Source organism: Capra hircus, chromosome 18 (assembly GCF_001704415.2).
Source record: "Capra hircus breed San Clemente chromosome 18, ASM170441v1, whole genome shotgun sequence".
Classification (NCBI taxonomy): domain Eukaryota; kingdom Metazoa; phylum Chordata; class Mammalia; order Artiodactyla; family Bovidae; genus Capra; species Capra hircus.
Window position 1 is genome coordinate 66,171,516 of NC_030825.1, and position 12,368 is coordinate 66,183,883.

Below are 12,368 nucleotides of genomic sequence, written 5' to 3' on the forward strand. Positions count from 1 at the left end.
AGCCCCATGGCCATCTCAGGTTTCCATGAAAGGAAGTTCCCAGGCTCTAACACAAAAGTGCTGAGACCAGGGAGACCCCCAAAATCATCCTAATATGAGAAAGAACTTACAATCTGGGCCTGCTAAGGTGTCTGGAGTCCAATAGAGCACAGGACAAGAGAGAGACCTACAGAGGGTCATCTTCAAGTATTCAGCTCAGTACAAAACTGTATATATAGGTAGGGAAGGACCAGAGGTTGGGTAAAGATAAACACCCAAAAGGATTCAATGAAACAATTTCCAAGGCTAATGTAGAGAACAGAATAGCACCTGTTCCAATCAGTTTAAATCAGAAACCTTAGGAAGTATAAGGCAGAAAATACAGAATGACTTGTGTCTCAGCAGAGGGTGAGAAAATAGCCTTAAAATGAATGCTGCAATAATTCCACCTAAAAATGTTTGGGATCAAGATCCCCAAAGATCATACTCTTTCTAAGGAACTTAAGCATGTAAAATATTGAGAATACCTCTGGGACTTCCCTGGCAGTCCAGTGGTCAAGACTTTGCTTTCCAATGAAGGGGGTGCAGGTTTGATCCCCGGTCAGGGAGCTAAGATCCCACATGCCTCATGGTCAAAAAAACCAAAACATACAACAGAAACAATACTGTAACAAATTAATAAAAACTTTCAAAACACAGTCCACATTAAAGAAACCTTAAAAATATATAAAGAATATCTACTGAAAAGCAGGTATTTTCAGTACCCAAAAAGGCAAAGGGCTTCCCTTGTGGATCAGCTAGTAAAGAATCCGCCTGCAATGCGGGAGACCTGGGTTTGATCCCTGGGTTGGGACGATCCCTGGAGAAGGGAATGGCTACCCACTCCAGTATTCTGGCCTGGAGAATTCCATGGACTGTATAGTCCATGGGGTTGCAAAAAGTCGGGCGTGACTGAGTGACTTTCACTCACTCAAAAGGCAAAATGAGTATTGAATCAAAACTACACAATGTTAAGTGTGTGACAAGGTGGATTTTAGGGCAAAGAATATCACTATAGATAAAGAGGACCCCAGGCCTTAGTTGTGGCATGGGGGATCTAGTTCCCTGACCAGGGACTGAACCCAGGTCCCATGCATTGGGAGTATAGAGTCTAACGCTCTGGTGGCACAACTGGATAGCGTGCGGTACTTACAGAGTCTTAACCACTGGTCCACCAGGGAAGTCCCAAGAGGGCCTTTTATTAATGCTAAAGAGGTCTACTCATTAAATGGGCATAACAGTAGGAAATGTTTATTCACCTAATAAAAAGACACAAAGCAAATGAAAAAATAAAAATATAATAAAAATAAATAGCACAAAGGAAAACATGATAGAACTAAACAGAAAAATAGGAAAATCCACTTTTAGAGTCAGAGATGTCAACAACCCCATTCAAATAATTGACAGAGCAGTGCCCATCCCATCAGTAAGGATACAGAAAACTTAGACATTATTAATTACATTAACTTGAGATGACATTTGAAGAAACTATCCAGCAAACAAGAAAACAATATACATTCATTTCAAGTTAACGTGAAACACAGGATAACCCATATTCTGGGCCATGAAGCAAATACCTATAAATGTAAATAATTCAAGTCATAATGTGTATACTTTGACTATAATGAATTAAATTAGAAATCAATTACCAAAAAGAAAAGCCCAGATAACATACTTCTAAAAGAACCATGTGTCAGAAGAAATTTAAAATGAAACTGGAAAAGGTTTAAAATAATTTAAATGAAAATACAACATATTAAGTTTTGTGGGAGGTAATTAAAGCAGTTGTTACAGGGTGGTTCTTAGTATTCAGCACCAGTATTAGCAAAAAACCCAAAGGTTTCAAATGAAGGAACTCAGCTTCTATGCTGAAATGTAGCAGAAGAGAAATGAAAGATAATAAAAGCAAAAGGTAACAGTAAAGTCAAAATGAGGGAAAACAAAACAGAAAAATCAGTGAAGTCAAGTGCTCTAAGATCAATAAAGCTGATAAATCGCTGATAAAGAAAAAAAAACAGACATTATCAGTATAAAAATGAGAGGAGGCACCCCTACAGATCCTACAGGTACTAAAGTAATAAGAGAATAGCTTGAAAATTTTGACTACTTAAAAAACTCCGAGAGATACAAACTACCAAAGCTCACTGTGTGTATAGGTGTGTGTGTGTGGTGTGTGTATGGGGGTAAATTCTATAAACGTAGGTCCACTATGGCTTCCCAAGTGGCGTTAGTGGTAAGCAATCTGCCTGCCAATTCAGCAGACGCAAGAGAGGCAAGATCCCCTGGAGAAGAAAATGGCACCCCACTCCAGTACTCTTGCCTGGAAAATCCCATGGATGGAGGGCTTGGTAGGCTATAGTCCATGGGGTCGCAAAGAGTCAGACATGACTGAGCCACTTCACTACACTACTAAGAGAGGCAAGTTCAATCCCTAGGTTGGGAAGATCCTCTGGAGCAGGAAATGGCAACCCACTCCAGTATTCTTGCCTGGAAAATCCCGTGGACAGAGGAACCTGGTGGTCTACAGAGGGAGAGCCGGACACGACTGAGTGACTAAGCATAGCACAGGTTCACTATGGAATTTTACAGTTAGAAACTTATCCACAGAATAGACTCCAGGCCTACATACTTCACTGGTGAATTCTATCAAACAAGAAATACTGTCAATTCTTCACAAACTTGTCCAGAAAATTAAAGAGCAGGGGATACTTAACCAACTTATTCTGTAAACCCAACATTATGCTGATAGCAACCAAACCCAAGCATTAAAAATATCAGAGCCAAAAAAAAAAAAAAAAAAAAAAGAGAGAGCGAGACTAATAGCTCTCGTGTCTTGTGAGCATAGATACAAAAATCTTCAACAAGAAAACCAGTGTATAAAATTGAACCATGCATAAAAAGAGTAGTGCATCATGATCAAACGGGATTTACCTCAGAAATGCAAGGTTGTGGTCACCAGTATCCAAGAAATGCTCCCACAAATACCTACCATGGTGCATTCTCACTGTTGTAAAGTGAGTCCCCTTGCACTGTGTACCAGGATTAGTCTGTATTACCCATAGAGTAAGTCAGAAACGGTGGCACATCACTTCCAGGTTAAGGTCATAACAGAAACTGTAGCTTTGTCCTCTTGCTTTGGAACTATTTCTCTAAAGTGGAATACTTTAAGTAAAAGTATGGATGAAAAAGAATGAACTGATACACAGAACACTGATAAATCACAAAATAATTATGCAGAGTTTAAAAAGCCAGAACCATAAAAATACACTTTAAGTTATTCTATACACACATACATTTAAAATTCTAAGAAATGCAAACAAATCTATAGTGACAGAAAGCAAGATGAGTGGTTGTCTAGCAAGGGTGAGGGGAAAAGATACTACAAAAGGAAGCAGGAAACTTGGTTTCAAAGGTGCAAACATGTATCAAAACTCAGTGGTAAAGAATCCAACGGGGGTTCAGTGGTTCGATCTCTGGGTCGTAAAGATCCCCTGGAGAAGAAAATGGCAACCTATTGCAGTATTCTGGCCTGGAAAATCCCATGGATAGGAGGACAGAAGCCTGGAAGACTATAATCCATGGGGTCACACACACAAAAAAAATCAAATTATACACTGTAAATACATGCAATTGCAGAATATTTTCATTCTATTTTGGATAGTAACCACTGCTGTAAGATCGTGAGACACAAATATGAGAGTCCTGAGAATTTCCATAAACCCTCATACCAAAGTCATAGTGATGGACAAGTTTGTGGATACACCTTTAAAAGAGTTACATTCCCTGTAGTTGGCTATGGTCTCCCAACTTCCTATTAATCAGTGTCTCTGTATCAATTATGATTCCTAACTGGTCCTTGTAGGTGACAGTGACATCTGCCTACCAATAATACCCTACTAAATGATAGATGTCAGGGATGCAGACAGGTCCCAGGGAATCAAATTCTGAAACATTCCCTAGGAACAGGGGCCCAATTCATGCTGTTCCCACATACATCAGAGGCTGTCAAGACCTTGACAACCTGCTCAAGAAGACCCTGGTCACATAAATCATCTCAACATACAGGACACACAATTAGGCCTGCAAAGCCTGGTATTCTTTCCCAGGAGGCCTTGAGCAGAGATGTAAATTAGGCTGAAACTAGAATAAGAGCTGTTCTTTCTTTAATCATTCTGCAAATACCACTGAGACTCAACAGTTGGCGCTCTCACACAAGCTATTCATTCTTTCAGGCTGGCAAGCCCAATTCTGTTCTCAACTCAATCCACAGAGTGAACAAAATTCCCAGGAATAAAGATAGCTTAGAAACTAAGGCATGTGTTGCAAAACCAGAACAATATGAGGCAGATAATTTCCAGGTCAGGTGACTCGGAGGCTGGTCAAACTCATCACGAGGGTCACAAGAGACCAACACAGTCTGAAATATGGACATCTCTGCAGGCAACCAGAAGAACCAAGCTTGCATTCTTCTGACTCAAAATGGGTCACACCCTTGCTTCCACCAGTAGGGAGCAGGAAGGAGTGAGGATCATCAATAGGGTCAGGCTACCGATGGTGCCCTCTAGGGAAGACAGGAAGAGCAGAGATCTTGCCCATCAAAGCGTCTGGGGTGACATACGCACAATATGGGGCCCTGCTGTTGCACAGATGTATGGCTTCTTTCAGATGCTGGCAGTGACACACTTTTGGCAAGCACGCAGAGACCTTTCACAGTGGCCAAGGCATGTTACGAAGTCCAATACTGCCCCCAGAACGCTTCCCACAGAGCTGGCACACAGAAGAATCTCCTCAGGGTGGGAGTTCAAACACAAGGCTCATCTTCTAGCTTATGGCTACTCACAAAGGCTCCTCTTGGAGCCTCTCTCTGGTGTCACTATGTTGAATAAGACAGAGTATTCCCTGCTCTCCTAAGGCCTTTCTCCAGCGTGAACCTTCCAATGTCTGATGAGGGAAGCCCTTTGCCTGAAGGCTTTCCCACACTCACTGCATTTATATGGCCTTTCTCCAGTGTGGATTCTAAGGTGCTGCATAAGCACATGTTTGTGGCTAAAGGCTTTCCCACACTCACTGCACACATACGGCTTCTCACCATTGTGAACTCTCTGGTGGGCAATAAGATCGGAGCTTTGGCTGAAAAACTTCCCACATGCAATGCACTCATAAGGTCGTGCCCCAGTATGAACACTCCAGTGCTTAATGAGTCTGTATTTGTGGCCGAAGTATTTCCCACATTCACTGCACTCATAAGGCCTTTCTCCGGTGTGGATACTCTCATGCTGAACAAGCGTGGATTTGTGACTGTAGGCTTTCCCACATTCGCTGCACTTGTAAGGCCGTGCTCCAGTGTGGACTCTCTGGTGTACAATGAGATTAGAGCTATGATTAAACACTTTCCCACATATGCCACACTCGTAAGGCATCTCTCCAGTGTGGATCCTCTGGTGCTGTGCAAGTATGGGTTTGCGGCTAAAGGTTTTCCCACATTCGCTGCACTTGTAAGGCCTCTCTCCAGTGTGGACTCTTTGGTGCTGAACAAGTGAGTCCTTGCGGCTGAAGGTCTTCCCACATTCGCTGCACTCATAATGCTTTTGTCCACTGTGAAAGACCTCTGCGCAGTGGGTGTCACTTTGTGGGTTCCACTTGCTAAGAGGGTAATGCTGCTGAAATATGCTTGAGCTGGTTGGGAAATCCTCACAACCCTCCCTCGTGGTAAAAGGTGTCTTCAATGACTGGACAGGGCAGCTGCTCACAAGAAGGGCCCTGTGCACGTCCCTCCTGCAGGGTTTCTCTCCACTGTACTGATTGTGAAGGGGGAAGTTTGCACTGAACCACAGCTGTTTCCCACATGCCACACACAGGTATGGTTTCTGCCCAGGACGTGTTTCTTGGTGCTCAGCCATGTGCAGAACATCTCTCAAGATCGGGCCACATGTCTCACAGGGGTGGGCCTTCTGGGAAGATGGAATCATCTTAGGAATCATGCCCTTAGACACTCTATTCACAGAAATGCTCTGCTCAAAACGGATCTCATCCTCCTCCATTCCATGCCAACAACCTGAAAGCAGACAAATGCTGGTAAAGTACACAGTGACACTGGTGGAAATGGGGCAGTTATTACAGATGCGTGTTTATCAAAACTAGGACTGAGGTCTGCCTCAGGACAAAAGGCCAGGGTGCAAGTTGAGTAAAGGGCTGCTCCACAGTCTTGGCATCTAAAGGTCACAGGCTGGAAGCGGCCTTGATGGGGAGAGGACACAGATCTGATGAACAGCCCAGAAAGAGCCAGGGTCCCCAATGAAACTATCCACAAATGCACTGTAGGAAGGCATTGGCGGCTGGGGAGACATGCAGAAGAAGAGTGTGTTTACTAAACAGCTACAAATGAATAGAATAGCTGGTATTTAAGAATTATTTGAAGAATATGCACCTCTCTTGACACATAAAGCATATAAGCCAGTGTTGGAGAGCAGTACAGAGGAAGCAGTGGAGAGGAACAGCTGAGATGTGGGCAGAGGTGAGGAACTGCCAAAGAAAGGTAAGTGTGTAAACAGGGCAGTAAAGACAGGAATGAAGTGTGGGCAGTGGCCTTGGCACTTAACCACTGTGGGCACTGAGAGGCTGGAGAGTGACCAGAACCCAGCCTGACATCACACTTTCCCCAGCTCCCACTCACCAGGGCCACCTGCACTCTGAGCCTCTCTGGTCAGGGCTGGAGTTGTGTCGGCCCAGTCAGAGACCCAGGGCTCCCTGCCAAGCTCCTGTGGGGAAACCCCACGGGACATAGAAGATGCATATCCTAAGGAAAAGACAGGACAGGTAAACGGCCAGCACAGGTGTGGGTGACCCACCCCTCAGAGAAGAAACCTAAATATCATGAAAATGACTCTGAAGTACTGCCTTGCAGGAATAGCCTAGTGGTCCCAACAAGTAGTGATTGTACTGGGTCCTTGGGATTCCTGATACAGGTAGGCTATGAGAAATGTCAGCTAGAGGAAGGGGGCACAATCTGGGGCACAAGAGTGCCAGGGATCTGGACAGAGGCACCCAGTCAGGGAGAGGACAAACTGGATGTGATCCACTGGGTAACAACTGGACACTTCATGCCTGCATTCCTCCATGCAAGCCTTCAGGGCAGCAGGTGGTGGGACCACTCAGAAACCAGAGGTGCTAGAGCCCACAGTTCACACCTGGCACCCACGGCACCTACTCCAAGGAACCAGGGCAGGTGTGGTGGTACTGCCTATGGCTCTGATCCAGGAAACAGGGAAGGGGGAGAGCCCAGTCCAGGCACTACAGGGGACAAGAGGGCCTTACCCAGTGAGGCCATCAGTGCAAAGTTCTCCAGCATCACTTCGCGGTACAAGAGCCTCTGAGTCTCATCAAGGAGCCCCCACTCCTCCTGGGAGAAGGACACGAACACGTCCTCAAAGGTCACATTCCCCTGCCATAATGGGGAGAGCAGTCGGTGAGCAGCCTCCTTCTCAAGGATCCCATCTGCCCCCACAGAACTGCCCTGACCATTCCTTCCCATCCAGCTCCTCAACTCAGAGGAAACACCAGCACCAGGTGCCACATATGTCTGCTCTCTCCTCAGGGTCCCGTTGATCACTGTGTCCACCCACAGCAACAACGGGCAGGTAGGACAGAAAGGCCTGTCTAAACTCTGGGGCTGGTATGGTGCACAGCACCCCCACCCACCTCCTTCCAGCCAGTTCTTTGAAAGTTGCTAAGATCATGATTACCAGACAACCAAAGTTAGGCTCATCTTTCTTCCTTAAGCCCCCCAAAAGAGGGCCCAAGGGCCATCAATTCACACTCTTTTTCCACATGCACATTGTTCTTCTGGATCACTCTCTCACAACTCTGGTCGCTTACTCAGTTACTGGCCTTCACCATCACCTTCCTACAAGGCTTTCCTTGTGGCTCAGACGGTAAAGCGTCTGCCTACACTGTGGGAGACCCAGGTTTGAGCCCTCGGTCTGGAAGATCCTCTGGAGAAGGAAATGGCAACCCACTCCAGTATTCTTGCCTGGAAAATCCCATGGAGAGAGGACCCCGGTAGGCTACAGTCCATGGGGTCACAAAGAGTCGGACACGACTGAGCGACTTCACTTCACTTCATCACCTTCCTAGCTCATTAACTGCCCCCCAGAGAGCAAAGCCTGCTGGGTAATGTAGTTCACATGCCACCAAAACTTGAGGAAATCAACAGGTAATAGATGCAGAGCTGGCACGCAGCCATTTGCAGGCACCCTTTACTGAGTAACCATTACCAGGCAACCATTCCTGGGAGACTGCAGGAGGGTGTTGCAGCCTGGAGCAGAGACCAACACCTTGCCTCATGACTCCAGGGTGCGGCAAAATGTGCCCTCTTGACTGTCCTAGTAAGTATGCCAAATGGTCGGGTGGGACGCGCTCTCTGCTCTGCTTCACTGCCTGCCCCTAAGTCCGTCCCCAGGGAAACAAAACAAGATGTTCCTAATCAACAGCAGAGTCATAACTTTACTCCCTCTTTATGGCGCGCTGATCAAACTACCCAGTATAGCTATTCCCTAATGATCTCATGTGACTTCTGCCAATAAAAGTGCGGGCTGAAAGGAGCCATTTTGTCTTTCTGTCATGGAGCGCAGGAGGGTCCCCTGACTCCCTGCTTGCCAAATTATATGTGTCTGTTTTTTCCTTACATGTTCACTGTATCAGGTATTTCTCACCTGCTGTGCTGAACGCGGCAGGAGCGTACTGTTGTGTTGTAGTTTCTCCCTTGTAAACCTATGTACACGCCATCTTCTACTTTTTGGATGTCTCTCTCCTGAACCCCTCCATATAACTTCAGCCCCATGTCCAGCAGCTCACTGGATACCTCAAGGGTTCTCTGGCACATCTCAGACTCTCCACGTGGCCACAAATAAAGTACTGATACCCATATGCAGAGTTACTTCTACCACTAACTTGCCCACCTCAGCTGATGGCGCTTCTACCCTTCTGACTGATATGGCCCAACACCTTGGGGCTGTCTCTTTCTTACACAGAAAAGCTGACCCAATCACTTCTCCCATCTACACAGCGACCCCTCTGGCCCAACCATTTGTTACAACTCGCCTGGAATACAGAAGCAGCCTTCTCCCCAGTCTTTCTCCTCACCTCTATCCTAATTCCCTCAACCCTCACCACATAGCCTGTTCTCCACTTGGAATTCAGAGTTGTCTTTGTTGCTGTTTAGTCACTAAGCTGTGCCCAACTCTTTGCAACCACATGGATTGTAGCCTGCCAGGCTCCTCTGTCCATGGGATTTCCCAGGCAAGAACACTGGAGTGGATTGCCATTTCCTTCTCCAAGGGATCTTCCCAACCCAGGGATCAAACGTGGCATCTACAGGGAGCTGTGAAAACCCAGATCAGATTACCTCCCTCCTCTGCTCCACATCTGCCATGGCTACACCACCTTCATAACAGAGGCCTAGCTTCTCAATTGGCCATTTCAGGCCTGACTCCTGTTACCAGACTTGGTGAAGATCTGTAGTATTTTTGTTTGTTTGTTTTTCAAATTCCCAATTCAATCTCACCATCAGGTATGCTGGTTCCTGTGCCTGGAACAAACTTCCACACCTTATTCCAATGGTCCCCAGGAGTCAGTGCCCTGCCATATAACCCCTGGACTGGACTGAGAACTCTGAGCTTGGTGTTTCTCAGGGGTCCTCAGACTCAAGAGCTGGGAGAGTACAAGGTAACGTGTTCTATGAAACCACAATCCTGGAGCCCTGGTGGGTGAAGGTGAAGGTGGAATTGATGAGAGACTGGATATCCTCATCTCACTGTATCTGCTGCTGCTGCTGCTAAGTCGCTTCAGTCGTGTCTGACTCTGTGCGACCCCATAGACGGAAGCCCACAAGGCTCCCCCATCCCTGGGATTCTCGAGGCAAGAACACTGGAGAGGGTTGCCATTTCCTTCTCCAGTGCATGAAAGTGAAAAGCGAAAGTGAAGTCGCTCAGTCGTGTCCGACTCTATCGACCCCATGGACTGCAGCCTACCAGGCTCCTCCACCCATGGGATTCTCCAGGCAAGAGCACTGGAGTGGGGTGCCATTGCCTTCTCCGCGTCTCACTGTATAAATCCCATAATTACTTCTGAGATCGGTGAACCTGTAGGTGCAGGGAAACTGTGAGAGAGAAGCAACCACGAAATAGCCGCGAGAGCCTCAGGCCTCTGTGCTGCTGCTGCTCGGCCATAAGGACCTGGAGCTGACAGACTACCCTGTGTGCCGCAGTCCTCTAGGCCATCTAACAACTGCGTGGCCTTGGACCATCTCTCAACATTTCTAGGCTCCACTGTCCTCACTAACGTCAAGTCTGTTCACACCTGGACAGTCTACATTTTAAACCATCATATACGGTCTCTTTGTTTAGAACCTTCCGTGCTCCCATCACCTTCAGAATGAAGGCATAGCTGCTCAAACCCTCTGATCTTTTCAGACACCAAGGACTCAGACTCCAGGTTTCCCAAATGCTCTGCACATTCCGGCCCCAACTTCTGTAACGTCCTGTCATCCCATCACGCGCGGTGCCAGAAATGTCCGCCCAAGAGCGCCCCCACAGTCGGGACACAGGGCCCAGCGCTGCGGGGCTCTGAGGCTTCCCTCATTCGAAGCTTCAGGATTCAGAGACGGAGGTCGAGGGAGGAGCCGGGGGCGCAGCACCCACCTGCGCCGGGTCCGTCAGCACCGCGGCCGCCATCGGCACCTGCGGACTGGGGAAGGCGAGTAGCTGCAGAGCGACAGGTGCTAGGTCCTGGGCTCCGGCGGCCGGGTCACCCGAGCAGTGCCACTACCACTCCTCAGGTCCGCTTCTGTTTAGGGCAACAACGCCTCTCACGTTTCCCCATCGCGTCACAACGTGTGTGACGTAACCTTCTGGATACGGATCTGGTGGACTAATCCGAAAGCAAACAATATGTCCGCCCAAGACGGGAACAGGAAGTCCCGCCCAGGCATCGTCCCTCTGAACGGAAACGCCCCTTTCGTGGGGCCTCATTGGCCCAGAGCTGCCGAGGCTCCTGGGTAATATAGTTCCCACAGGACCAACGATGAAATGGGGCATTAGCGCCACCTCCAGGTCACAAGTGGAGCTACCTAGCTAATGCCGCCTAGAAAAGGTTTCTTTCAGTTTGAGGATTAGGCAGAGTTTGAGGTCATGGAAAAAGCAAGAGAGTTCCAGAAAAACATCTATTTCTGCTTTATCGACTATGCAAAAGCCTTTGACTCTGTGTATCACAATAAACTGTGGGAAATTCTGAAAGAAATGGGAGTACCAGAGCACCTGACCTGCCTCTTGAGAAACTCATATGCAGGTGAGGAAGCAACAGTTAGAACTGGACATGGAACAACAGACTGGTTCCAAATAGGAAAAGGAGTACATCAAGGCTGTATATTGTCACCCTGCTTATTTAACTTATATGCAGACTACATCATGAGAAACGCTGGGCTGGAAGAAGCACAAGCTGGAATCAAGATTGGCAGGAGAAATATCAACAACCTCAGATGTGCAGATGACACCACCCTTATGGCAGAAAGTGAAGAGGAGCTAAAAAGCCTCTTGATGAAAGTGAAAGAGGAGAGTGGAAAAATTTGGCTTAAAGCTCAACATTCAGAGAACTAAGATCATGGCATCTGGTCCCATCACTTCATGGGAGATAGATGGGGAAACAGTGTCAGACTTTATGTTTTGCGGCTCCAAAATCACTGCAGATGGTGACTGCAGCCATGGAATTAAATGACGCTTACTCTTTGGAAGGAAAGTTATGACAAATCTAGATAGCGCATTGAAAAGCAGAGACATTACTTTGCCAACAAAGGTCCGTCTAGTCAAGGCTATGGTTTTTCCAGTGGTCATGTATGGATGTGAGAGTTGGATTGTGAAGAAGGCTGAGCGCCGAAGAATTGATGCTTTTGAACTGTGGTGTTGGAGAAGACTCTTGAGAGCCCCTTAGACTGCAAGGAGATCCATCCAGTCCATTTTAAAGGAGATCAATCCTGGGTGTTCATTGGAAGGACTGATGCTATAGTTGAAACTCCAATACTCTGGCCACCTCATGTGAAGAGTTGACTCATTGGCAAAGACTCTGATGCTGGGAGGGACTGAGGGCAGGAGGAGAAGGGGACGACAGAGGATGAGATGGCTGGATGGCATCACCGACTTGATTCACATGAGTTTGGGTGAACTCGGGGAGTTGGTGATGGACAGGGAAGCCTGGCTTGCTGCAATTCATGTTGTCACAAAGAGACACAACTGAGCAACCGGACTGAAGTGACTGAAGGTATGGGAAAGTCATTCTGGCTTATACAATAATTTAACTCG

The 12,368-nt window shown here is 47.0% G+C and overlaps 1 protein-coding gene across 2 annotated transcripts; it reads right to left on the minus strand.

Annotated features, from left to right (window-relative positions):
• LOC102176259 (zinc finger protein 772) lies at positions 3,237-10,964 on the minus strand. 2 transcript variants are annotated; one of them, XM_005693011.3, is made up of 4 exons: positions 10,716-10,964; positions 7,333-7,459; positions 6,692-6,814; positions 3,237-6,073 (listed from the first exon to the last, which is right to left on the minus strand). In XM_005693011.3, exons 1-4 carry the CDS (start codon positions 10,746-10,748, stop codon positions 4,926-4,928), a joined length of 1,431 nt encoding a protein of 476 aa, XP_005693068.2. In that variant the 5' UTR covers positions 10,749-10,964; the 3' UTR covers positions 3,237-4,925. The 2 variants fall into 2 exon arrangements, with proteins under 2 accessions (XP_005693068.2, XP_005693069.2); XM_005693012.3 differs by lacking the exon at positions 6,692-6,814.